Consider the following 27947-nt stretch of genomic DNA (forward strand, 5'->3'; position numbering starts at 1 on the left):
GAGAGAGAGAGAGAGCGAGCAAGGGGCGAACGTGACCTTTAAAAAGTGCCGACATGCAGGAGAGAGAGAGAGAGAGAGAGAGTGACAGAGAGCGCAGTGGGATCTATATGAGTCTGTCGATCGCCCACCGCTAACAATAGGAGATGTAAAGTGCCTGTCAGCACACACACAGACCTCTGATCAAAGAGCCATCGATCACACACACACACACACACTTATCCTAGTGTGATCAGATGCACGCCACTGCGCAACCCAACGCCATCACACACGCCGCCATAGGTGTGTGTTTGTGTGGAGGGCACCAAGTGGATCCACAGAGGGCAGCAACAACAATAATGCACACACACCAGATTAAGTCATAGCTGATAGTGACACCAACTTTTGTTTCAGACTTTGTTGACTTACTCTCCGGATCGGTTCATCATGATCGTCGTCATAATCGCGTCACCGGGGTTTTACAGGCATCGAAGTGGAGGGAACCATGGAGCAGCAGATTCTTGGTATAAGGGGAGGACTGTTTAATCCTGCTGTCAGGATAGAAACACAACTTTACCCTCATTACTGGTCTTAGCTTTCACATCACACACTCATGGTGCTGCCCTCTGGTGGTCAGAAAAGACCTCCAACCTCTGAACACTCTCAGAAACTGACAATCTCACTTGCCAGCAGTGTGTTTGAACCAGTTTTATTTCTTTATGTTTGAATTTTAAAAAGCAGAGTCATTGCTCTACTGGATGCTCTAGCCTAGCCTACGGGCCAGATGTTGGCCCTGATTCATCTTAGGGATGTAAGATCCCCCCCCCACACACACACACACACACACACACACACACACACACACACACACACACACAAGAAAAACTGTTGGCATTGTGGGAATGTTGCACCAAAAGAAGTGATGAAAATAGCAGTGGAATCAGTACGGGCCATCAGCTTAATTATTTTAAAAGTCAGCATTTGTACTGGCACTGATTTTTATAACTGCTATATCCTTAAATCATTTTTGTTACATTTAAATCAAGAAAACCTTACTCTCCAACCACCCTGGTGCCTCGTCATCTCCCTCTTTCGTTGATCCTCGTCTGTGTCAATGAAAGAAAGCAGAAGAGAAGAAAACAGGAACAACATTGTCCTGGCCTGGGGTCCACTGAGGGGTACTGGCCCCGAGGCTTTGTCCTCTTCAGGGTAGTAAAGACGTGAGGGTAGCTTCACTTAAGTCAGTGGTTCTCAGAAAGCATATTTAGAAAAGGCTAGACCAGTCCATTTCACACATGAAAAAAGTGACACAACATCAACATTAATTCTAACTGATTCATTGATTAACCCTCAGGCATCACTTTGATTTACTACCCTTTAAAAATGTCCACTTCCAAAAAACTGCTATAAAAACTCAATGGATTAATTATTTTTTCTGCTTTTTTTTTGCATAAATCTCTTAAACTTCAGCTGTGTTCAAAACTACCGAACATTCAATCATTTTGAGGATTTTAACCCTTTAAATGCCAGTTTGATAACTTAAAGTCAATGTTGTTTTTTATGAAAAAAAAAGTGTTATCTACCAAATGTTGGATGAATGGGGCATTATGTCTACATCTAGCCTGGACATGTCCATGATTAGCCAAAATACTGACTTTGATGCATCAGCAGTGTTTGTGTAGCATCAGATTTATAATTTACTACACTTTCGAATCATTAAGGACAAAAACGTCCCATTGACTCCCATTCAAATCACATTTTTTGATCCCATTGCCATTTCATTTTATGATCATGAAAAAAAGTAGAAATTCTCATTTTTACTATTCATCACTAAAATCAGCCATTTCCCCATTATAGGCTTATGCATGAAAAGCCTGTCATTTCATTAGAAAACTAATGGGCCATATTCTCTAACAGGTGAGCAGATAAAGAGGAAAATTGCCCAAATGGACAGAAATATCCCTCGTGATTCCTGAGGGTTAAACTAAGAAATTTGGTCTTGTTTTTTCTTAAACCTAGTATGAATAATTTATTCAGTCTTTTATCATGGTGTGAGCCAATATGTGCTTTTGTCATCTATGTTTGTTGTCAGTGCTGTATTTGAATATTTTTATATCCTCATGCAGTCAGAATCAGGCACTTTAGCTTCAACATGGAGCTTCTTTATGAAATATTTCTACTGTGAGGGAAATGTCTGAGCTGCTTTATGGTATATTCTCTCTCATAGACACAGCCAGGCAGACACAGATGTATTCACAGAAGCACACACCCTTTCTCTGCTCTGTGTGTGTGCTTCTATATGTGTGTATCCTTGTGTGTATTGTGTTGGTCAGCAGATTTGCAGCGATGCGGCTCTGGAAGAATCACTTATAGATTAGAGTGCAGGAGAGTCCAGTATGTGTGTGACCTCCAGCTATACCAGTGTGTTAAAACATCATGTACCTGTAGGCGGAGTGTGTGTATGAGAGCGTTCAGAGTCAGTATGTAATCCAGAGAACTTTCTCTTTAACGTCTGCTGGCAGATAAACATTTATTTTAATTAAGGAATAGATGAAGACAGTGATAAATGCGGAGAAAAACGCTCTCAGACACTCACAGAGCCACCTGATCACTTCTTCAGCAGCTGTCTGACTTCACACTGATTCACCAGGACTGCTGAGCCTAAAGTCAGAGTTTCTAAAGCCAACATTTAAGATTAAATACAGGTATTTAAAGTACACCTGATATACAGTGTTATAGGGTGCATTTACAGTAATACTACTGTAGCATCACATCACAGAGTTCCAAGCAAAATGAGACTTTCTTAAATTGGCCTGATCTATAAATCATTATACAGGTTCATTGTGCATAGATAAATGTTTCTTACCACTCTAACACAACCCTTATTCCAAAAAAGTTGGGGCGCTGTGTAAAAAGCAAATTAAAACAGAAGTCAGTGATTCTGAAGTCTCATAAACACAACAGAACAGAAACAACAGATCAGATGTTAAACTGAGACATCTTACCATTTAAAAGTAGGGACGGGGCCATGTTTACCGTTGTGTAGCATCTCCTCTTCTTTAACAACAGTCTGTAAACACTGGGAAGTGGGGAGACCAGCTGATGGAAGAGGAATGTTGTCCCATTCTTGTCTGATGTTGTTCTCTAGCTGCTCAACAGTCCTGGGTCTTCTTCCTTCTCTGATGCTCCAAATGTTTTCTACTGGTGAAAGGTCTGGACTGCAGGCAGACCAGTTCAGGACCCAGATTCCTCTCCCGTGAAGCCATGCTGTTGTGATGGATGTGGTATGCAGGTTAGCGTGGTCTTGCTGAAACAGTCAAGGCCTTCCCTGACAGAGACGTTGTCTGGATGGGAGCATATGTTACTCTAAAGCAGTGATACTCAACCAAAGAGCCAAACTGTTGAAAAATACATTTGCTAGAGCCACAATCTAGGTGGTCAAAAGTGGCAATTAAAATAAGTTAAAGGTGGCAAAAATGGTCAAAAAGCAGCAAACACTGGGAGAAAAGTGGCAAAAATGGGTGGGAAGTGACCAAAACATGAGTTAAAAATGACTAAAATGGGCAAAAATCAGAAAAAAAAAGGGTGGGGGAAAATGGGCAAAAACTTGTCACTTAATTGCAAAAGGTAGCTTAAATGGGCGAAAAGTGGCAAAAAAAGGGGAACAAAATGCTAAAAAGCAGAATAAAAGTGTGTAAAAAAATGGTAAAAATTGACACAAAGAAGTGTCAAAAATGAGTAAAAAGTGACTAAAATGAGCACAAATCAGCCAAAAGGTTGGAAATTGGGCCCAAAGAGGCATTTAATTGCAAAAAGCAGAATAAAAGTGTCAAAAATTGGTAAAAAGGAAAAAAAATTGACAAAAAGAAGTGTCAAAAATGGGCTAAAAGCAGTAAAATTGGAAAAAAGTAGCAAAAAATTACAAATAAGGGCAATGGAAATATACAGACAAAAATAGAAGTTGACAGTTAAGTTTGACAATTAAAGCCTACTGTGTAAGTGTGGGAAACAAACTGATTTGTGTGATTTGCAATGTATAATTTCTGAGGTCAAATTTTCCATTTTAAGGTTTTCTGGGGAATAATGTTTCAAACTACGGCATAAAACAGCCACAGGCTGAGTAGCACTGCTCTTAAAGCTCTCTCTACTTTCCAGCATTGATAGTTCCTTTCCAGATGTTAGAGCTGCCCACGCCATAGGCACTAATGCAACCCCATACCATCAGAGATGCAGGCTTTAGACCTGAGCCAGGAGAACAAGCTGGATGCTCCCTCTCCTCTTTAGTCCACAGGACACGGCGTCTGTGGTTTCCTCTGACCACAGAACAGTTTTCCATGTTTCCTCAGTCCATGTTAAATGAGCTTTGGTCCAGAGAAGACGGCGCTGTTTCTGGATCCTGTTCACATATGGCTTCTTCTCTCCATGATCCAGCTTTAACTGTCATTGGTGGATGGCACGGCCAACTGTGTTGACAGACGATGATTTCTGGAATGTTCCTGAGCCCATGCAGTGATTTCACTACAGAATCATGCCTGTTTTAAATGCAGTGGCCCCTGAGGGCCCCTTCAGCCTTGTCCCTTGCTCACAGAGATTTCTCCAGATTCTCTGAATCTGTTGATGATATTATGGGCTGTAGATGGAGGGAGATTCAACGTCTTCAGGATTTTGCAGATTGGTGAACCTCTGCCCATCTTTACCTCTGCTCCTCCAGATGTTTTTCATTTGTACCACTTACTTTTCCAGCCTTTTGTTGCCCTGTCCCTACTTTTTTGATCAAATTCAAGATGTGCCAATTTTTTTTTTACATCTTTAATTACAGCTTTTCGTCTATCAAATCATGTTGATGACCACGCTTTAAACATGTAGTCTGACATTTAAACATTGCCAGTTTAGAACGGATGCAGCTTTTGCTGACTGAAGACAAAAGTGTGTCCTAATTTTGTGCCTTTTATTTTTGTTGCTATCAAACTGTTATTGATAGTGTGGCTGTTACTGATACTGTCAGCTGTTTATGAGAATCATAAATATAGTCTAGGGACAGCCCTACCCTGACACCTGTGCTCCGTGTGTTGGTGTGTTTGTTACAGAGAAAGTGTTTAATGGACGTGCACTCTCACATGCACTCTCAGAGGTCTGCAGGGGTGACTGAAGCCTATAGCTTACCAGAAGATGAGAAGTGGTCGGGGGTGGAGGGGGTATCGAACAGCACACACACACTCACACACACTCGCACACACACTCGTAGCGGGTGACCTTGGCGTTGTGCAGCCATTACACAATTCACTGGCAGGCCAATCGAATCTCTCTCTGTCGATCAATATCCTATTAAAGCAGCACACAAAGAGAGAGAGAGAGAGCGGGGCGAGAGAGGGTGAGACAGAAGGGGAGAGAGAGGGGTGAGGGAGTATAGGTTAGTGTAGCAGCTGTGTATTAAATGTAATTGGTCAGTTCAGTTGATTTCTGCAGATTCTGACTTCTCTTCCTCAATCATCCCTCCGTCTCTCTCCGTCATCCATCCTCTACTTCGCCAATCTTCACTAAATCTCCTTTTTTAGCGAGCTAACCCTGGCAACTTTTCCTTCAAGTTTCCATTTTTATGAGTTTATGACTGAAAGAGTTTTGGTGTTTTGTGTTGCAGAGTTACTGAGTAGCAGATATAGTCAGGGCCTTCTCATACATGACCTTGCAGAGTGGATGGATTTTTCAGATTCCACGTTGGTCGTCATTGCAAAGCTTAAAGCTGGTATGCTCGGTGGCTACAGGTGTGGTTTCCTTAAAGTGACTGCGAGTCTGTAAACAATGGCGGCCAGTGAAGAGACTAACGTGGAGCAGCTATAGCAGCAGAACTGGTCAACATTTCTTTATTAACTAAAGAGCAAAGAACCACACTGGAAGATCAGTCAACCTCTGAGTATCTTTTCAAGGTTCTGTCCTTCCCAAACACCATCAATGAGTTTTTGTCCCATCCATCCTCTTCCACATATCTGGGATCGGGTCACGATGGCAGCAGGCTGAGCAAGTCAGTCCAGGTCTCTCTCTTCCCAGTGGCATTTTCCAACTAATTCTGGAGGATCTTGATGCGTTCCAGACCAGAGAGGGTATATAATCCCTCCAGCACATTCTGGGTCGTCCCCGAGGTCTCCTCCCTGCCGACCGTGCCAGGAAGACCTCCAAAGGGAGGCATCCTGATCAGACGGCCGAACCACCTCAACAAGAGGCGAAGGAGCAGCGGCTCTACTCCTAGCTGCCTCAAGACCCTGAATTCATGACTGTGGTTGAAGGTTAGGAGGTAGAGCGACCGGTAAATCAAAAGCTTCACCTTTAGCCTTTTACTCTCACTGTGAACAAGACCCCAAGATACTTGAAATCCTTCACCTGTGGCAGAGACGGACCCCCATCCAGAGGGAGCTATCCACCGTTTTCCAACAGAGAACTATGGCCTCCTGGTGCTTGCTGGAGGTTCCAACAGAACCACATCATCTGCAAAAATCAGGGATGGATTTCTGACTTTCTTGAACCAGAAACCTTACTCCCCCTGGCTGGGCCTCGAGATCCTGTCCATAAAAATCACTCACAGAAGTGGAGATAAGGGGCAACCTTGGCGGAGGCCAACATGCACCGGGAACGTGTCGGACTTTGAGAATACAGACACAACTCCAAGTTTGGTCTGATCTAACTTTATACAGGGACCTGATGACTCACCGCAGTGGCCCCGGGACCAGGGCCACGTTAAGACATCAAAGTGCCCCTGGGCAAGGTCTTTCAAGTGCCCCCTCCCACCAAAATTTTGCTGCCTACTAAATCCTGAAGCACTTTCTGCAACTTTTTTCCATTTTTTGCAGCTTTTTTGCCAATTTAAGCTACCTTTTCCCATTAAATACCACTTGTTTCCCCCTTTTTTTCCCATTTTTGCCATTTTTTTTGCCATTTTTTCAATTTTTGCCCTTTCTCACCACTTTCCCCATTATTTCTATTAAATACCACTTATTTCCTGTTTTATTGCCCAGTTTTGCCACCTGTTTTTCCACTTTTTTCCCACTTTTGCCCTTTTTCACCACTTTGTCCCCATTTAAGCTACCTTTTGCCATTAAATACCACTTGTTTCCTTTTTTTTTTTTTTTTTTTGCCACATTTTTGCCACTTTTGGACCATTTTTTTCCCCCTGCTGTAATTCATTTTTTGTCACTTCTCACCCATTTTTGCTACTTTCTGACCCTCTTTCCACTTTTCTCCCCATTTTCGCCCCTTTTCACACATTTTTGCTGCTTTTTGATCATTTTAACCACCTTTCATTTATCTTTAATGCCATTTTTGCCACTTTTCACATCTTAGCTTGTGGCTCTTGCAAAGGTATTTTTCAACAATTTGTGCTCTTTAGTTGAGCACGGTTGAGTAACACTGCTTTCGAATATCCACTTGTGTACTGTTGATTGATGACTGACCCCATCATCGTGGGTTACACTACTCAGCCTCCCTGGGAAATGAAAGGATCTTAAATCATGGAGTTAAGGATTAATAACATCTTTAAAATAATCCAGACTATGAAGAGACCCAGCTGAGAGCGCTCTCATACAGACTCTCCTAACAGGCTGAATCTGCTTCACACACACACATAAACACACACAGTGAAGTGTGACTGCTGTGCCAGGGGCCCACCTTGGCACGGACACACATTTCATGAAGACACCGGCGCTGTCTTTCCTCTCAGTGCGTCAGGAGAGCTGATATTAGACGTAAGGATTTGGGGATTAAGTTGATATGATGGCATAACACTCCCACTGCTCACACGCTGTAAACCACACACACACACACGCACACACACACACCAGCAGATAAGAAGGCAGATGACCCACTTGGCACCTTCTAGTACCTTCTTCTGGAGGCATTCCCTCCCCACACACACTCACAGCGAGGATGAAAAGATGAATAGAGCTGGAGGCCTGCATGGTTCAAAAACTCCTCCATCCCTCCTTCCTCCTGCCCTCCGTCGCCCCTGGCAACACACACTCACACACACACAAACAGCTGGTGTAGTGCCAACACCATATGGACACAGCGGCACAAACGGCACCGGGATGTGTGGCCATTTTAATAATAATCACAGTGATAATAATGATTATAATAATGATAATAAAAATGTTCTTCCACCTGAGAATAAAACAGGATATTTAAAGGAGCAGCAGGTTCATAACGGTTCTCAAAGTTGATCATTAAATAATAATCAAAGATCAGAATGAACCAGAAGTGATTTATAGCAGTAAACAAAAGCAGTGTTGTTTTTTAATGATAATTAATTACAGTTAATCTCAGAATTTCTCTGATTCTGGGCTGCACTTTGAATTTCCACTACTTTGCATTCAAAATTCTTTTTAAATATTTTAGATTTTTGTTCTTGAAAAACTAGAAGCATTCGAATATTCAAAAGATGAATAAAAAAGTTACTTGAAATTCAATTTATTTAAGAGCATTGTCACTGCAATCTTTCTGTTTTAAGCATCCAGATTGATCACACATGTTGCAGTCCATCATTTTACAGTTGAATCTATAAACTTTGTGAAAATGGCGCTAAAGAGGAGAGTCCTCTCACTTCCTGATCCAAAGCTGCGTCCTAGTTGAGCATGTGTTTACGGATGTCTGATATCTGCAGCCCGGTTCTCTTCTGTAGACCAGTGATCCTCAACGTCTGGCTCTTTTATGTCTTCATTTGAAATACTATTTCCCCACACTCAAAAAAAAACAACATGGGTGTCTGTTGCATGAACCTAAGTCTAATATGTAGCTTCTACGATATAAAATCAAGTTTTATGGTTGAACACTTTCAAATCATGTAGTTTTAACATAACATGCAACAACTTAAAATTTACTAGACTTATTTATGTTAACACAACCTAATTCCAATGAGTTAAAATTGCAAATCACTCCGCTTACAACTCCAGACCAGTAGGTGGCAGTAATGTGTATATTCTTGATTAGGAGTACCCCTCTCTATTTTATGTCAGTCGAAGGCCATGGTAAAAGGTGTGTTCTTCCCCCCTCTCTGGCAAAGTCGACTCAACTCATTATCCTATTGTGGCGATCCAGGAAGCAGTCGCCTGGAGCAGGGACTTCTGGGATAGTTTTGTGCAAAAGAATTCGCTCTTCTACTGTTCTATAATGTTCATGTTTCATTGCAAAGTTATAATCATGCGTGTTTTGTTTATTGGTTCATGTTTTTAGGGGAAAAGGTTTTTCCAAATATGACACCATGAGTGAGGGGGTTAATGCTGCAGCCTGCCCTACCTGTACGCGTCTATGTGTGCTCTAAATGAAGGACGGCTACTCATGCTTAATGCACAAGTGCTTGTAAAAGTCATTCAGCTTGTGTTGGGCCATTCCTCATCACAGCTTGCTACAATATCATGCAAGTTCAATACTTATACCCCTCATAATACTATCTGGTATTTATACAGCGCCTTTCAAGAAACCCAAGGATGCTTTAAAAGAACAAATCTAGTTGGCCTGAACCATGGTAACTGAGTGACAGCAACGCAAACACATCATGTTGACCCATGATTTACATTTAGGTCACTCAGCAAAATTGTTTCTGGCTAAGTTGATGCATTTTACTTGGGTGGAACTACTTTCCATAATTTTATTACATTGACTGAGAAAGTTATTTTTTTGAGTGCAGGTAACCTTAAAAAAAGGTCATTTTTTTGCCCCTTTTCACCATTTTTTTCCACTTTTCGCACAGTTAAGCTACCTTTTGCCATTAAATACCCATTTTTCCTATCTTTTTACCAATTTTTGCCACTTTTTTGCCACTTTAATCCAATTTTTTGCCCTTTTTCACTATTTTTTTTTGCCCACTGAAGCTACATTTGCCATTAAATACCCATTTTTTCAATTTTTTACCCATTTTTGCCACTTTTGTATCATTTTTATTTTATTTTTGCACCTTTTCACCATTTTTTCCATATTTAGGCTCTATATTGCCATTAAATACCCATTTTTTTCCACATTTTTGGCACTTTTCTTACATTTTTGTCCTTTTAAGTTACCATTTATCATTAAATACCACTTTTTCTTACTTTTTTGCCCATTTTGCCACTTCTTTTTGCCAGTTTTTTCTATTTTTTGCCACTTTTTGACCATTAAACTTAACTTTTGCATTATATACCACGTTTTCCTATTTTTTTCCCATTTTTCCACTTTTTTCCACTTTTAACCCATTTTTTGCCCCCTCTCACCTTTTTTGCCCATTTAAACTACTTTTTGCATTATATACGACTTTTTTCCTATTTTTCTCCCATTTTGCCACTTCTTTGCCACTTTTATCCAATTTTTGCCCTTTTTTTTTTACCATTTTTTGCCCATTTAAGCTACCTTTTGCCATTAAATACTTGTTTCCTATTTTTTGCCCATTTTTCCACTCTTGCCTGCTTTTTGCCCATTTTACTCATTTTTCACTCATTTTTTGCCAATTTTTTTGTCACTTCTCAACCATTTTTGCTACTTTCTGACCCCTTTTCCACCTTTTCTCTCCATTTTCACCCATTTTTTCTGCTTTTTGACAATTTTTGCTATCTCTAACTCATTTTCATTGTTACTTTAAGCTGTTTTTTCCACTTTCCACCACTTAGATTGTGGCTCTTACAAAGGTATTTTTCAGTAGTTTGGTTCTTTGGTTGATCAGGGTTGAGTAATGCTGTTGTAGACAGATCAACAAACTACCCACCAGACTTCTGAGTGAGTTAAGCGACTCAGACTTTGAGTCTGAAATCACACAGCTTTAGTTTTTAAGAGCAGCCGTTCAGTGAAGTGATGCAGCATCAGTGGAAACATGCAGCAGCTGTTGCTGCGTTTGCATTCTGTAGTTTGTTCTTGTACTTTGTTGCACATGGAAACTACAACGCACAAGACCTTGGGAAGAGTGTGTGACCTAATGAGTGTGTGTGTCAGGCTCATACTATCTCTGCAGGGCAGGGAGAGAGAGAGTGATAGATAGAGCGAGCTCACGGTGCTGAGCTCAGCAGAAAACTACCCACCAGGTCCTGTCAGTCCTCCTCCTCCTCCTTTCATCCCATCACGCCATCATGCTCTCTGTCAATAAAGCGATGAAGAGGAGGGAGCGGGGGGGGGGGCTGGAGGCGAGGGGCTAGACGGATGTCCGGGTTTGAAGCTGATTGCTGCCTTTGTTCAGCAGGATTTTCAAATTGAAGCATTTGACAACAAAGGACCTCTCTCTCTCTCTCTCTCTCTCTCTCTCTCTCTCTCTCTCTCTCTCTCTCTCTCGCCTTCTCTCTCTCTCTCTCAGTAGTGAGAGCCCTCGCAGGCCTTTGTGCAGAGCTGCTCTCCAGGGAGAGTGATGCAGAGGAGGGTGAATGGCAGGAGATGAACAGATCAGAGGGGAGAGAAAGAAGAGGAAAGAGAGAGAGGAGGAGGAGGGCAGTTAGTTTTAGTAGTAGATGATCATGTCATGCACTCTCTGCTCTCATACAGTTACATAACTTCTAGAAATCTGCTGCCATCAGAGCCCTGTGCTAATATTTAACATGCTAACACAAACATATTAGTGCGACTTTAACACAGCGAGGGGAGAACACGGCACAGAACCACCAGTGTTAGAGAAGACTTTGAACTTTGGCCCCAGAGAGGAGACGATGAAGGACTCACAGCTGTAGTCCGGAGTCAGGCCATCCCAGTGTGTAGCTTTTATGTGCCGTCACACTCATGGACCTGTTCCCTGGAGTTCCCTGGATACCAGCAGAGTCCATCCTGGTGAAAGTGCCAGTTTCCTCTCTGACGTGTCAGTCTGTGCTGTGATGCTCACCTGTGATAATAATCCCTCTGATACTTCCCTCTGTAAATGTTCTAACGTTTCCTCTCTCTCTCTGTCTCCCAGCACCGATTGCAGCCGGCACCGGTCCAAACTTCTCGCTGGCCGACCTGGACAGCTCCTCCTACTACAGCATGAGTCCAGGAGCCATGAGGAGACCACTTCCTAGCACCTCCTCCTCCAGGTACCCCGACTAATACACCCCCCAAATCCTGAGCTTTGGTCCCCAGCTCCCTTTGTTAAAGACAAACCTGCAGTAACAGAGTTATACCTCACATCAGTCAGTTATTTAGGGTTTTTATTAGGATGCATGATGGAAGATTTTACCAATATCTGATATGCAGATATTTACATAATGATTTTAGCTTATACCAGTATCCATACCCATATTTCAATGAAGTTCAGACCTAAAACTCGAGTCCTTAAAACACAGTTAAAAGTTTTAGGATGAACGGTTAAGCTGACATAGATCTGCTGTTCAAATGATATAATAATACACTTTTCTAGCTAGTATCTGCAGATAGTGAGGTCATTCGGATAATTTCGGCATCCCTGGTTTTTGTGTGACTTTTAAATGAGTTGTAAGTTGGAGAGAGAGAGAGAGAGATGACGTCTGAGAAAGGAGCCGCAGACCAGATAAGAATCCAAGCCCACTCATGCTGCACAACCTACCTACTTAGCCATCAGCACCCCAGGATCTTGTCTTTCATTTGATTGTTTTTACAAACCAGCTAAAGCCTGATTCATGCTTGTGTTGAATCACTGCCATAGCACAGTGGTTCCCAGACTTTGTTGTTTGGCCCCCTTTGGCTGATTTCAGAAATATTTAAATGTACCACAAACACATCATCAGTCTCCATTTTTTCAAACAAATGCCTGTTGCCACTCACACTCGGCCATCCGTACCGTGCCGTAGTCTAACCGTGCTGAAGCCCATTTGATCCCCTCCCCTGTCCCCCCTTTGGCCAGCACTCACACTGCTCAACGCATTCGGGCCTGGGCACGGATACGTCATGCTGCGACGTCATTACACGAAGCATCCACTGTTGATGACTCAGTATGCATAAGTGTTGTTTTTTAGGCTGTAAAATAGTTACAGATTTATACGATATCTGATCTGACACCAGCATTATTTATTTTATCAGACCTGGGATCAGTAGATACGTTAGCTATACAGAGCCCAGTGAGGAGAGAGAGAGAGAAAGCGGTTCATAGCGGAGAGTTATCGCTCCAGCAGATAATCTGGAACCTGATCAGAGTTCCAGGCACTTCTGCTGAATGAAACTTGGACTTTTTAACTCGTATGAGCCCCTACAGTCATTCCTCTGGGCGTCCCTATACTACCTGAATCCCCTTGGTATTCCTTTATGCGTCATGAACTGTACTATTTCTAAACATAATTCTAGACGCCTGATGCACCAAACAAGCTCTCATGTGTCCAGAGCAGGATTAAATGTTCAATTAAAAGTTCTTTTACCGTGACAAGAGCGATTTTAACCACCTGATTAGAGCTGGAGGTAAAAATGCCTCAGGATTAATAAACTATGCTCCGTTCAAACCCCAGCAATCAAGATCACAATTTCACTTCTTTGTGACATGAAATAGAATTAGAGGTAGTTTATTTCAGTGGATGATAGTCTGACATTATGTTTTTTTAATAAGAGAGGTTAAATCAGCCATGAGATTAACCCCGGCACACACTTGTCCATGTATTCGACACTTTCCGTTACGCACGGAGGATGAGAGGTGTGTGTTGTGAGCTGCTGTTTGTCACTAAAACAAGGGAAGAAGCTTTATTTCACAAGCCAAAAATCCTCTCACAGTCATTAAAGCCTGACCTTTCCAGAAACTGGTCAGAAATGTGGACTGGGATCCCGCTGTCTCTAGTGTGCAGCTGCTGCCTGGTGGGCTCTCTGAGGGGGGTCCTCTTGTTGTTACTTCACTCTGCGTCACATTCCCGTGCCTGTGCTCCTTCATTTGCATCCGTGCCGTGCCTAGGCCCACCTTGTCCATCCGTGCCGGGGCCGCGAAGCGTGCCGCGCCAAAGCACGGAACGATTGCACTCACACTGGCCAAACGCACCAGACTTTAGGCTGAAATGGGCCCAAGCACGGTATGGATGGCCTAGAGTGAGTACACCCTTAGAGGCATTGGAGAGGCATTGTAAGGTGGAGCTCCCCCATGTGGCTATAAAGTGTACTGCAGACGTAAATGTCACCTTAAATACTGAAAACTCACTGGGCGACCCCCTAAAAGTGGATCCTGACCCAACCTTTGAGAATGTGTGATCTAGTGTGTGTTTAGAGCAGTGTTTCTCAACCCTGCTCAACCAAAGAGCCAAACTGCTGAAAAATACCTCTTCAAGAGCCACAATCTAAGTGAGGGAAAAAGAAGTGGCAACAAAAATAAGTGAAAGGTAACAAAAATGGCCAAAAAACAGCAAAAAAGTAGCAGAAATGGGTGAAAAAGGGCAAAATTGGCATAAAATGGCAAACAACTTGGTGAAAAGTGGCAAAAATGGTGAAATTGGATAAAATGAGTTACAGGTGGCAAAAATGGTCAAAAAGCGGTGAACACAGCCAAAATTGAGCGAGAAGTGACTGAACTGGCCAAAAAGCAACAAAAGTGGCAAAATTGGAATAGAACAGCAAAAACATGGGTAAAAAATGGCTGAAATGGGGAGAAAGTGGCAAAAATTGGGTGAGAAGCGACTAGTGAGTGAGTGACTAGTGGCAAAAATCGTCAAAAGTGGCAAAAAAAAAAAATTTGCAAAAATGTGTGAAAAGGGGCAAAATTGGGTGAGAAGTGCTAAAATATGAGTTTAGGGTGGCCAAAATGGTCAAAAAGTGGCAAAAATTGTGATAAAGGTCAGAATTGGCATAAAATGGCAAAAAAACTGAGTGAAAAGTGGCAAAATTGGGTGAGAAGTGACAAAAAAATGAGTTCCAGGTAGGGGTGTAACGGTATTTGTATTTGTCCCGTACCGTGATGGTACGGCCGTCACGGTTCAGTACACGCAATAATACGACAAATACGTCAGAGTATTAAAAAAGTCGAGTTCTTGCTTTAATCCGTGTGGCGGCAATGAGCCTAAAAGCTGCCAGCAACCATCATTACAGAACAAGGAGCAGTTACAAAAACAAACGAAGAAGAGTGACGGCGCGCGTGGAGTTAGAAGAGCTTCATTTAAATCACCCGTACAGCAGTGGTGCTCTGGCTCTGTGGATCATATTAACTTTACCTTCAGCCTCGGAGGAGTGAGAGAGGGACTCTAGCTGTGTCATAGTTAAAGTTATCCTCAGATTTCACACGGCTCTAACCTCTTTATCCTCCAAGATGGACTGTGAAAAGTTCTTCCAAACTTTGTAGTAGGTCCCACTGGTTAAAAAAGAAGTCCAGTGCTGAAGTCTGTGTTGAAATGGGCAAAAATGATGCTAATTTCCATACTTAACAAGCTAACTTGTAGTTGTGTGATGATGCATTCAAGTTGGCAGGGAAATTTTAGTGTTTAAAGAATGGGTATAAATATGTCAGTATATCAATGAAAATAACCAAGTTATTCAAAAATGTATTTATTTATGAATATTTTTAATCATTAAAGAACTTTTGGAGGGAGGTTGCAGCATTATTTATAATTTAAATGTAATTTATTCAGCCTATTTATTTTAATACAATTTAATATTAATAATTAAAACTACATTTTATTTAACCGCTTCTATCACGGTACCGAAAACGTACCGAACCATGACTCCAAAACCGAAGTACGTACCGAACAGAAATTTTTCTGCACCGTTACACCCCTAGTTACAGGCAGCAAAAATTGTCAAAAAGTGAATGAAAAGTGGGAACAATGTGTGAAAAGGGGCAAAATTGGGGGAGAAGTGCAAAAATATGAGTTTTACATGACCAAAATGGTCAAAAAGTGGCAAAAAAAATCTTGAAAAAGGTCAAAATTGGCATAAAATGGTATAAAAAACTGAGTGAAAAGTGGCAAAAAATGGAAATAAGGGGCAAAGGGCAATGGAAATATACTGACAAAAAATATGATAGACAACTGAGTTTGACTACTAAAGCTTCTACAATGGATAAATTCTTAGGGGAAATTGTCCCTTTCTAAGGTTTTCTGGGGGAATAATATTTCAAATTAAGACATGAAAGCGTTAATGTGGCTCCAGAGCCACACGTTGTGGATCACTGGTTTGGAGGAATCCTAAATGTCTGTTTGTCTGAGATCTACGTTTTTAAGATCCGTTCAGGTCTGAGCGTCGTCTCGTGTGTTTCCAGCCTCATGCAGTAAAACAACAGACATTTTTCTGTTAACGTGATCATAAGCTGATGAGGAGCAGAGCTGAGGGTCCACACTGATACGCTTTCATGTTCACACACACATTTACACACTCCTAAAGGCTCACACACGCTGGCAGGGTTTGCCCTGACCTCTCCGGTTAAATCGATGCGGTCGTGAGAGTCGTCTGTCTGTCTGCTCCTCCACCTGCCCTGCAGCTCACTCACATGTATACGGTCCATGATAGTGAAGCACTGACTCAGATCAGTGTGTGTCTCCTCACTGCACACACACACTCCTCTCCAGAGACCTCCCACACACACACACACACACACACACACAGAGCTCTGAGGCGTCTCCATATGGAAATCTTTACGTCTCGGCTGATGTCAGAGACTCTTCGTTCAGCCATCACACAGGTCACTCACATAAACATTCATATACGAGTGTTTATCCCGTCCTCTCACACACTCTTTAAACGACTTAACCTGGAGTTAAACGGACACATCTGGAGACGGAGCGCCCTCTGACACATCACAGATAACGTCTGTACAAATTTCCAGCCGGCTCTACAGCAGTCAGCTCAGACTGTGCACCTGAATCATTCACGCCACACCAGCATCACGCATTTATGTGACGGTCCGACGGTCGTCAGTGCTAACTCTGTAGGCCTGCTAGTGAAGTGGGGACGGTCTCTGACAGAAATCTGTGGAGTTTGTTTGAAACAGTCCTCACATACTGAGGTTGAGGTCGTCTGCTCTCTCTCTGCAGACAGCAGGGCTAGTCAGCTGGCGGTCCATGGGAAGGCACATTCCCTGCAAGTTTATTTCCTGTATTACAGCATGTAGTGAGTGAGTTTACATCTATGTGAGTATCCTGAGATGGATCTGTGCTTTGGGGTTTTTTCAAGTTTCCTGTTTTGAGTTTGGACGTGTAAACATTAGATCCCGATTTTGGAAAACTGGTGAAGGTTGATGCTCAGCTGACACGGCTGCAGCTGTCCGCCGCACAGGTTCTCATAGTTCTGGATTTTTATTTCACGTGGAAAAATGTGGTCAAATTCTGATAAAACTGCCACTATGACTACATCAAGCTTATCGGTCAGTGTACTTTCTGGCAGATCTATTTCCTGGTTGAAACTGGACTGAAAAAAACGGGAGTAACTATCGTTATTCTGTTTTTGATCAAAAATGAAAAAAAAAAAAAAAATAGAAAAACAAGCTGTTTGTCCATTTTTTCATTTGGTCACAAAGACTGAAAAATTAATAACATTTAATAAACAGGATCCAGTTGTTGTTTGTTTCAATTCTATTATTTTGTTTTCTTCATTTAATGGAATTCTTGAGGTAAAGGAAAAGGTTAGCATTTCAAAATAAAAGCCTCCTTGTCAAAACAAAAGCCATCCATTGTGTTTTACAGTATTATGATAGGCCAAATACAATGTATGACAAATGATTTAAATTATTAATGTACTGGCAATTTAATGGATTGTAATTTAGTTACCTTTGATTATCTTTTATCTTCAATTCAGGTCCATACATAGCAGGACTTTAACAGCATGCATTTGCTCATATATATATAGATGTGTGTATATATATATATATAAACATATTTATGTATATATATATATATATATATATATATATATAAAGATGTATATATATGTATACATCTTTATATACACACAACTTTTTTCATACTGTAAAACACATAAAATAAAAGTGGTGAAAAATGGTAAAAACTGCTTGAAGTAGCAATAAAAATAAGTAAAAGGTGGCTAAAATGGTCAAAAAGTAGCAAAAATGGGTGAGAAGTGACAAAAAATGAGTTGCAGGTGGCAAAAAATGGTCCAAAAGTGGCAAAAACATTGCAAACAAAATGATTGGAAAGTGACTAAAATGGGCAAAAGGCAGTCAAGATTGTCAAAAATGGGCAAAAAAGTAGGAAGCAAGTGGTATTTAATGGCAAAAGGTAGCTTAAATGGGCAAAAAATGGTGAAAATAGGCAAAAATGGGGGGAAAAGTGGCAAAAATGGAAAAAAGAAGAGGCAAAAATGGAGAAAGAAAGGAAACATTGTGGTATTTAATGGCAGAGGTAGCTTAACTGGGCGAAAAAGAGCAAAAAATGGTGAAAAGGGGCAAAAAAACCAACAACTTTTTAAGGTTTTCTGGGGGAATAACATTTGATATTAAGACTTTAAAGAGCCACAAACAATCACAAAAGGGCCACGTGTGGCTCCAGAGCCAAGTGTTGAGTAACACTGGTCTAGAAGAAAAGAAGAGTCAAAGGAAACCTTCTAATATTTTAAAATCTGGAGTTCTGCCCACCTAAAGTTCCTACGTAGAGGTGGTCCAGGGGTTCAGTCTTGTACAGAGGCTGTGGTCCCGGATGCTGGCGTCCAGGTTCAGACCCGGTCTGTAGCTCCTTTACTGAACTACATCTAAAGATCCACCTCACTTATAAAACCCCGGTATGCTGTGCATCAGAGCTTCTTTTATTGAAGCTCTATTGAAAGCAGCTGCTGAATCAAAGTTCACATTTTTCACCTTGTGCTGATTAAATATGGAATTTTAGGAACTTTATCCACGTTTGAACCAAAGGACTCAGGATCTAGATTTAGCTCCTTTTCCTGAATACTTCCTGTCACAGAGCAGTGTTTCAAATGTTCCAGAAATGTTCTAAATCTGACCATCACTGTGTCTGTGTCTTTGTCGGCGCCTGTCCAGCTCTGCCAAGAGGATAAAGTGCATGGAGGAGGACGTGGACAGTCCTGGCGAGGAGTCCTACTACCCGAGTCAGGGTCGATCTCCGGGCAGTGGCAGCCAGGCCAGCAGCTGGCACGACGTGGAGCCAGGTACGAGCAAACACCTCCTTCTCCTCTAATAACACACCTCCTCCTCCTCCTCCTCCTCCTCCTCCTTTACTCCCTCCTCCTCCTCCATACACACACGCCTCATACACATCCCAACTTTAACCTGCAGCGACGCCTTCATGTAACAGCGGGGAGGGGAGTGTGTGTGAGGGAGAGAGAGAGAGAGAGAGAGTAAACATGCTGGATTTAATGAGTTAAACATTTAAAGTGTGTTTGTGTGTACAGTCTCATTCAGAGCTCAGAGGGAAATAGAAAAACAAACGTCTGCAACAGTGATTTAATGAGTGTTCTTCAGCCAAAACCAATTCATTTCAAATAAAAGCCTTTATCAGGATAAAAGTTTGACCAAAAATAACCAGATTTGTATTAGAAATGAATGAAACTGTGCAAAACTTTCTCCACCTTACTGTGAACACCCATGTGTGATAAACATCTGCATGTAATACAGAGCAGTGATACTCCTCGTGTGGCTCTTTTATGTCTTAATTTGAAATATTATTCTTTTAAACTTTGCCCTCAGAAATGCATCATTGCATTAACCAGTTTGTTTCCCAGACTAACACAGTCGGTTTAAATGCTCAAACTTAATTGGCAACCTTTATTTTTCCCATGAATACATTTTTTTCCCTCTTTTAATCCATTTCTTCTGCTTTTAGCCCATTTTTACCGCTTCTTTTAGCATCTCTTTGATCATTTTTGCTACTTTTATCCAATTTTTTGCCTGTTAAGCCACTTTTATCTTACTGATTTGCAATTTTTCACCCACTTCAGCTTCCTTTTTCCACCAACTGCCATTTTCCCACCTTTTTACAGCTTTTTTGCCCATTTTAGTCACTTTGCACCACCTGTAACTCATTTTTTTGACTTTGCGCCCATTCTTGTCCCTTGTCAAACAGTTCTCTCAACTGTATGCCTATTTTGCCCCTTTTCCCCGTTTTTCGACACTTTTATTTCATTTCTTCTGCTTTTAGCCCATTTTTACCACTTCTTTTAGCATCTTTTTGACCTTTTTTGCCACTTCTAGTACATTTTTGCCATTTTTCATCAGTTTTAGCCCCTTTTCTCCTGCTTCTTTGCAATTTTTGCATCCATTTCAGCTACACTTTGCCATTAAATGCCACTTTTACCACATTTTCCCTCCTTTTTACAGCTTTTTTGCCCATTTTAGTCACTTTTCACTCATTTTTTGCTGCTCTCTGACCACCTCTAACTCCACCTGTATGTCTATTTTGCCCCTTTTTTCCTGTTTTTCTCCATGTTTATCCCATTTTTTTGCTTTAAGCCCATTTTTACCACTTCTTTTAGGATCTTTTCGATCATTTTGCTACTTTTGTCAAATTCTTTTTGTTTTCATCAGTCTTTTATCTTACAGATTTGCAATTTTTCACCCATTTCAGCTTCCTTTTTCCACTAACTGCCATTTTCTCACCTTTTTACAGCTTTTTTGCCCAGTTTAGTCACTTTTTACTCATTTTTTTGCCACTTTTTGACCACCTGTAACTCAATTTATTGTGACTTTGACCCATTTTTGCCACTTTTCACCTAGTTTTCTCCATTGTATGGCTATTTTGTCCCCATTTTTTCCACTTTTAATCAATTTCTGCTTCTCTTAGCCCATTTTTACCACTACTTTTAGCCACTTTTCGAACATTTTTTTAAACACATTTATCCCATTTTTGCCTGTTTTCATCAGTTTTAGTCGATTTTAGCTGACTTTTGCCATTAAATGCCACTTTTCCCTCGTTTTCCCACCTTTTTACAGCTTTTTGAAACAGTTCGGCTCTTTGGTTGAGCAGGGCTCAGTAACACTGATATAGAGCTTCGATTGAAATCTAAAAGGAAGATATTCAGAGATAACAGAGCTGTCCCCATCCTGATTTCTATTTGTTGTTTGCATATCTGTCACACTTAACTGTTTAAGATCATTAAACTAATTTTCATATTAGACGAAGATAACCTGAGTAAATAAAAAGTCAGTTTTTAAGTGATGATGTGATTTATTGGCCATATGTGAAAAAGTCGTTCCCCCTAACCCTAATAACTGGTTGTTCCATCCTTGGCAGCAACAACTGAAACAAGCGTGATAACTGTCAGTGAGTCTTTCTCGTCACTGTGGAGGAATGTTGTCCCATTCTTCTATGCAGAATTGTTCTTATTCAGCCACTCTGGAGGGTTTTCCTGCATGAACGGCCTGTTTAAGGTCATCTCAGTCAGATCTAAGTCCAGACTTTGACTAGACCACTCCAGAACCTTCATTTAGTCTTCAGTCCATTCAGAGGTGGACTTTCTGCTGTGTTTGGGATCATGGTCCTGCTCCATAACCCAATTAACCAATCACAGCGAGTGGTCCAGGTCCTGGTCCAGACCATCACACTACCACCATCGTGTCTGACTGTTGGTCTGATGGTCTTGGTGAAATGCTGCGTTAGTTTGACTCCAGACTGCAACGGGACAAACCTTCCAAAAAGTTCCTCTTCTGTCTGGTCAGTCCTCCGAATATTCTCCCAGAAGTCTTGGGGATCATCAGGTTTTTTTTCGTCAAATGTGAGATGAGCCTTTGTGTTCTTTTTGCTCAGCAGTGGTTTTGGCCTTGGAACCCTCCCATGATGCCATTGTTGCCCAGTCTCTGTCTGATTGTTGAACCATGAACTCTGACCTTAACTGAGTCAGTGAGGCCTGCAGGTCTTTAGATGTGGTTCTGGGTTTTTCTGGGACCTCCTGGATGAGTCGTCCATGCGCTCTTAGAGTCATGTTGGTAGGCCGACCACTCCTGGGAAGGTTCACCACTGTCCACAGTTTTCCCCTGTTGTGGATAATGGCTCTCAGTGTGGTTGTCTGGCTTCCCAAAGCCTTAGAAATGTCTCTGTAATCCTTTCAGACTGATAGATGTCAGTGACTTTGTTTCTCTTCTGTTCTTGAGTTTCTATAGATGGTTCCATGATGTGTTGAAGATCTTTTAGCCTCCCTCTCTTTGTCAGACAGTTTCTAGTTAAGGGGTTTCTGGATCCAGCAGGTCTGGCAGTAATCAGGTCTGGGATAGTCAAACTGAACTCAGCTTTATAACAGTGTGGTTAATCACGGTTAATTCATGACTTAACAAGGAAGGCTGATGACTTTTTCATCTAGGACCAGGTGGGTTTGGATGACTTCTTCCCTTAAATGAAATCGTCATTTAAAAAATGACTTTCTTTTTTACTCAGGTTATCTTTGTCTGATATCAAAATTAGTTTAATGATCTGAAACCTGTAAGTGTGACATCACAGCACTGTTCTCGTAATCCAGGGGTGTCAAACTCAAGGCCCGGGGGCCAAATCCGGCCCATGGAACAGTTAAATCTGGCCCGTAAGATCAAATGATATTTCTGTTCTAACTGGCCCATCAGTCTGAGGTCTGCAGATTTCTCAAGTATAAAAATGTGAACTTATCCTGATAATTTAAGATTTCTTTGTTAAATCACAAAATCTGAAAAAGCAAGAAGTAAAAATATTTGGATAAGAAGTCAGGAATGTGGGAAAAGAAATCAATGTGTTTTAATTTCATATTTTTAACTTTTCATCTCACAATTAGGACTCAAACTTAAGATTTTCTACTTTTAATTTCATACTTTGAGCATTCAACTCATCATTTTGACTTCTTATATAATATTTTGAGCTTTGTTTCACAATTTAAAATTTTAAGTGACATTTTTAACTATTTTGTTTTTAATTTCATTTTCAACTTCAGACTTTGACTTCATAATTCCATAGTTTGACCGTTTAGACTCACAGTTTAAATTTTTGACTTTTAATTTCATGGTTACAAATTTCATTTCATATTTTGACCTTTTAAACTCATGATTTTTACTTTCTTTCTAACATATTTGCCTTTAAAAACATCATTTTTCAATTTCAGTTATATCCTCCTAAGACCCTGCGTTCACTTATGAGGACATTACATTTAGGCTTCTCTACATTATAATAATCATTTTTGGTATTGGAATTGATCAGATAATCGTACAAAATAATGTCCATATAAGTTTAAGGTATTTGCTTTAAATTCTGGTATAATTTTTTGGGGATGTTTTAGGGAATTTCCTTGGAAGTTATCAAGTTTTTTATGGTATGAAGATATTGTATATTTTGGAGAATTTGTATTTTTTTATTATTATTATTATTACCAAATTTTGGGGGGACTGGACTGGGAATTTGGTGTTTTTCATAATTTTTTTTTTCTTTTTTTTGTGGGTGGGTGGGGGGGGGTTCCATCACTTCCATGGACTTTTGGAGAATGTTTCTGAACATTTTTGGAATTTGCCAAGAAATTTAAAAGGGAACTTGCTTTTATATTTGGGGAATTTGCTTGAAATTTGTCATGAATTTGCATGGAATTTGGGGGGAAATTTTTATTAGAAGTTTAAGGGTTTATAAGAAAGTTTCACTGAAAGATTGGAGGACTATCTAAAGAAATATTTGAGTATATTTTGGGTTTATATGGGTTTATTTTATTTAATTTGTTTGGCTTTTGGAAAGGATATTTTCCAAGAAACCCCTGTTCAATGAAGAGGCTGATATATTAACATATTAGACAGTACTTATCCCAAATAAGTGGAAAAAACAAAAAATGCTCTCCTAACACAGGCTCAGGTCTCAGGAGGATATGTTTTGACCTTTTTGAACCAATAAATGTACTTTTCTCAGATTATAAGACCTTTAAACTTATCTTTTCAACTTCTGAAACCTCAAAAACATTTATTACCGGTGCAAAGGTTTTTTTTTTTTCAGAATTTATTACTGGTGAAATGAATCTAGTTTATTTCAAAAAGGTGACCCTGTTAGGCCCTCAGGTCAGACCTGAATCCAGAATCCGGCCCCTGCTGTGATTAAGATTGACATCCCTGTCGTATTCTTGAAGCATTCTTGTTCACTGCCTACCACTAGAGGGCGCCAAAGAGCTCAGGCTTGTGTGGGAACAGAAATTATGATTTCTGCATGTCACAGTTACTCTTTCGCTGCACGACAAAGAAATTCAATCTCATGTTATGTTCATCTTTTTTTGCAAACTCACCCTGAAACTTTAGTTTGTCTTTATTTATTTCAGAACAGTTTTTTTTTTCTCTAAAGTCGTTTAAAAGGGTGATTGGCTATTCAGAGCAGCATGTGTAAGGTTTAAGTGTGTGATATTTCATCTAGGATTGCAGGTCAGAATCACACATGTGATTATGGCAGACACCCTTAAGGAGGCTGCTAGAGCTCAGAGTGGCTAACATCAATGATCAATAATAACAACGGATCAGCTCAGACTGATGACCGCTGATTAGAGCACAATATCTGCACGCCGTTTCTCCAACTTTCTTCTGCTGTGCAGACTCTGAAGGACCTGTCATCTGGTAAACAGTGTGTTTGTTGTATTAAAATGTGATAACATATCAGATTTCCTAAAGCGGGGGTACGATTCTTCTTCAGCACAGCATGGGACTCCTTTCCCTGATTCATCCTAAATCAAATCCACATGGACCTACGGCAGGGGTTCTCAACCTTTTCAGCCTGGGACCCCCAGAATAAAGGTGCCAGAGACCGGGGACCCTCACTGGACCTGAAGGTGGTTGAACACAGCCATGAACATTCAAAAATAGTTATGTGGAGACAAGGCTGTCCATTAGGAGGGATAAATAGGAAGGTTTCTGGGATCCGGTCAGCAAAATCATGATCTATTGGGAAGTTGAGCTTAAAATTAAGTAACTTTTGTTAAAAACATATTTAAAATAAATGGGTTAAAAGTGGTAAAAATTAGACATAGTGGTCAAAAAATAACCAAGAATGGATTAAACTGGCAAGAATGGGTACAAAAAGTGGTAAAAGTGGATTAAAATGTGGCTGAAATGGCTTAAAAGTGCAAAAAAAAAAAAAAAAAAAAAAAGAAAAAAAGAATGGAAATTAGGTGGACTGGGATGAAAAAGATATAAACTGGCAAAAATGGGATAACTGTGGTTAAAATGGGCAAAAAGGGGTGTAAAAAATGGGTAATAGTGGCAATAATGAGGCAAAAACAGGCAGAAAGTGGCAAGAATTGGTTTAATAGTGACAAAAACAGGCAGAAAAATAGTGTTGGAAAGGGTTTAAAATGAACACAAATGGGTTTCATGTGGCAAAAATCTGCTAAAATTGGCAACTTTGGTGTTAAAAAGTGACGAAAAAGGGTTAAAACTTGGTTTGTAAAGTGGCAACACTGTAATTTAAAAAATATTCGTAGTTTTTCTTTTAAGGCACCTGGAGACCCCCTCTTATTGTCTCGCGACCCCCAGTGGGGTCCCAACCCCGAGGTTGAGAACCACTGACCTAATGTAACACTTTGAACAAAAATGGATCGACTTTTTAAATCTTCTGTAGCATTTTCTGATTACATTTTTTATACTGCTCTTAAATTTTCGAGAGTACTCTCTTATACTGTATGGTCTAAATCTGCTCTGAGCTCTGATTGGACGCTGGGGTTAGCAGCTAACATGCTAACCTGTGGATCTGTCTGAGTTTGATACGCCTGATTCTGCACACGCTCACACTTTAATGAAGACTGAGTGTTTTTGGTGTGTCCTCTCCCTCTCCCTCTCTCTTTCTCTCGGTCAGATATTCATGCTGCTTTTTCCTCTTTTTTCGTTTCTTTTCTTTCTTTCCTCCGTCTTGCGTTGGAAAGCTGGATATAAGCTGCGCGGCTCTCTAGCTAGCTCATTCATCTCCCGACAAGGTAAAGACTGTCAACACGCCTTTTTATTTTCCTCTCTACGTGTCTGTGTCACCTCCTCCTCCTCCTCTTCACCTCCCCCTCCTCCTGATGGATAGATCTACCTGGATGGTTTTTGTTATTTTGCTGTTTTGGTGTTGTGACGTGTTCGGTTTAGTCTTGTGGACACCTCCTCCTCCTCCTCCTGTTCCTCTTTTTTGCATCTTCTCACTCCAAAAACATCTCCTCCTCTGCTTTTCTTTCTCTCAGTTTCTCTTCTTTCTTCATCGTTCTCTCTTTCCTCCACTTTGGCTTCACTCGAGATGATTTCAGATCTTTACTAACTGTAGAAATTAACGTGAAACCTCAGATCTTAAACATTACATTTTTCTCTAGAGCAGTGTTCCTCAACCCAGCTCAACCAGAGAGCCAAATAATTGATAAATTTCTTTGCAGGAGCCACAATCTAAGTGGTGAAAAGTGGCAAAAAAAGGTAAAGTGGCAGTAAAATAAAGTAAAAGGTGGCAAACATGGCCAAAAAGCTGCAAAAAAGGTGCAAAAATGTGAAGGAAAAGTAGCAGTAACAGGCAGAAACAGGCAAAAATGGGTGAAAAGTGACAAAAATCAAAAAAATAGAGGTCAGCTGCTGAACGCCCCGTAGTAGAGGTCGGCTGCTGAACGCCCCGGCGTAGAGGTCAGCCGCTGAACGCCCCGGCGTAGAGGTCAGCTGCTGAACGCCCCAGCGTAGAGGTCAGCTGCTGAACGCCCCAGCGTAGAGGTCAGCTGCTGAACGCCCCGGCGTAGAGGTCCGTAGCCAGATGCCTTTCAAAGTTTCCTTTCTTTAAGGTTTTCTTGGGGAATAATGTTTCAAATAAAGATATAAAAGAGCTGAGTTGAGTTTCACTGTTCTATATGATTCTAAGAGAGATCATTAAAGATGAGCTTTCACAGAAATGCAGGTTTAAACTTGACTTTAGAGCAAAAACTGTCATGCTATCCATTTTACCAAGAACCCAAAACAAGATAAAGTCTGGCTACTCCTTCAGTATTTCACTGGCCTTAATTCTAAATATTATTTCCTCAGAAAACCTTACAAAAGGGAAACTTTTTTTGCCCTTTTCCACCATTTTTCCACTTTTCACCCAATAAAGCTACCTTTGGACAATAAATACCACTTTTTTTCTACTTTTTTTGCTCATTTTGGCCACTTCTTTTTGCCACTTTTTTTTTTTAACTTTTATTCCCATTTTAGCTACCTTTTGCCTTTAAATTCAGCCTTTTTCCTATCTTTTTGCCCATTTTAGCCACTTTTGGGCCAATTTTCTCCCCATTTTTGCCCTTTTCACCATTTTTTGCACATTAAAGCTACCTTCCTCCATTAAATACCACCTTTTTTCTTACTTTTTTGCCATTTTTGCCACCTCTTCTTGCAGCTTTCCCTATTTTTTGCCCCTTTTTGCCCATTTAAGCTACCTTTTTCCATCATATACCTTTTTTTACTTTTTCTCTACCCTTTTTTTTTTGCCACATTTTTTGCCAATTTTGGAACATTTTTTGCCACCTAACTCATTTTTTTGTCACTGCTCAACCATTTTTGCTGCAATCCTTTTTTTCACTTTTTCTCCCCATTTTCACCCATTTTTGCTGCTTTTTGACATTTTTGCCACCTTTAACTTATTGTTATTGCTACATAAAGCTGTTTTTGCCGCTGTTCACCAGAAGAACAGCAAGAGTGTGGATCTTGCAAAGGTATTTTTCAGCAGTTTGGCTCTTTGGTTGAGTAACACTCCTACAAGGTCTTACATTTTGTAGATGTTTTGAATCTTGATATTTGTCAAAGAGGTTGTAGGTTCGGTTTTCTGCTTTTTTTTTTACATTTACTTTTTAGAACAAGTGAGATTCTGATAAGACTCCACCAGATCCAGCATCAGTCTGCACACTTGTTTAGATTCTGGCTCTTTGAGCTCCACTGTGTCTCTAACTAGCCAGTCAGCTATGTGATCTTGTGATGTGTGCATGCAAATTAACGGTAACTGGAAGTTTTCTTAGCAGTGATGAAGGAGACGATGTTGGAGCTGAGGCTGGGGCTGACACTTATTAACATTGAACAGGATTTTGCGGTTAAAGGCAGCGTTGCAGTGAAGCTTTAGCCTAGTGTAATACTAACACAGTCTGTTAATGTTAGCACTGCCAGCATCTCAAAGAAAACTTTATTTGCATGCTACAATTACAGAGAATATCTTTATTTTCTTAACTATGGTGTCACTTTTCTGTTGAACCATGTCACCATCGTAACTGGTTAG

General features: G+C 40.6%; 1 protein-coding gene across 4 annotated transcripts in view; it reads left to right on the forward strand.

Annotated features, from left to right (window-relative positions):
* The window catches only part of nfia (nuclear factor I/A), a 347682-nt gene that overhangs the window by 274489 nt on the left and 45246 nt on the right, over window positions 1-27947 (forward strand). For 3 of the 4 annotated variants that reach the window (XM_041791310.1, XM_041791311.1, XM_041791312.1), the window contains exons 5-7: window positions 11861-11978; window positions 18806-18933; window positions 25618-25668. In XM_041791310.1, coding sequence (XP_041647244.1) covers window positions 11861-11978; window positions 18806-18933; window positions 25618-25668 — 297 coding nt within the window. The remainder of the gene's footprint in view (window positions 1-11860; window positions 11979-18805; window positions 18934-25617; window positions 25669-27947) is intronic. The other variant, XM_041791313.1, reaches the window with a different exon arrangement.

The sequence above is a fragment of the Cheilinus undulatus genome, linkage group 7, assembly GCF_018320785.1.
Source record: "Cheilinus undulatus linkage group 7, ASM1832078v1, whole genome shotgun sequence".
Lineage (NCBI taxonomy): Eukaryota > Metazoa > Chordata > Actinopteri > Labriformes > Labridae > Cheilinus > Cheilinus undulatus.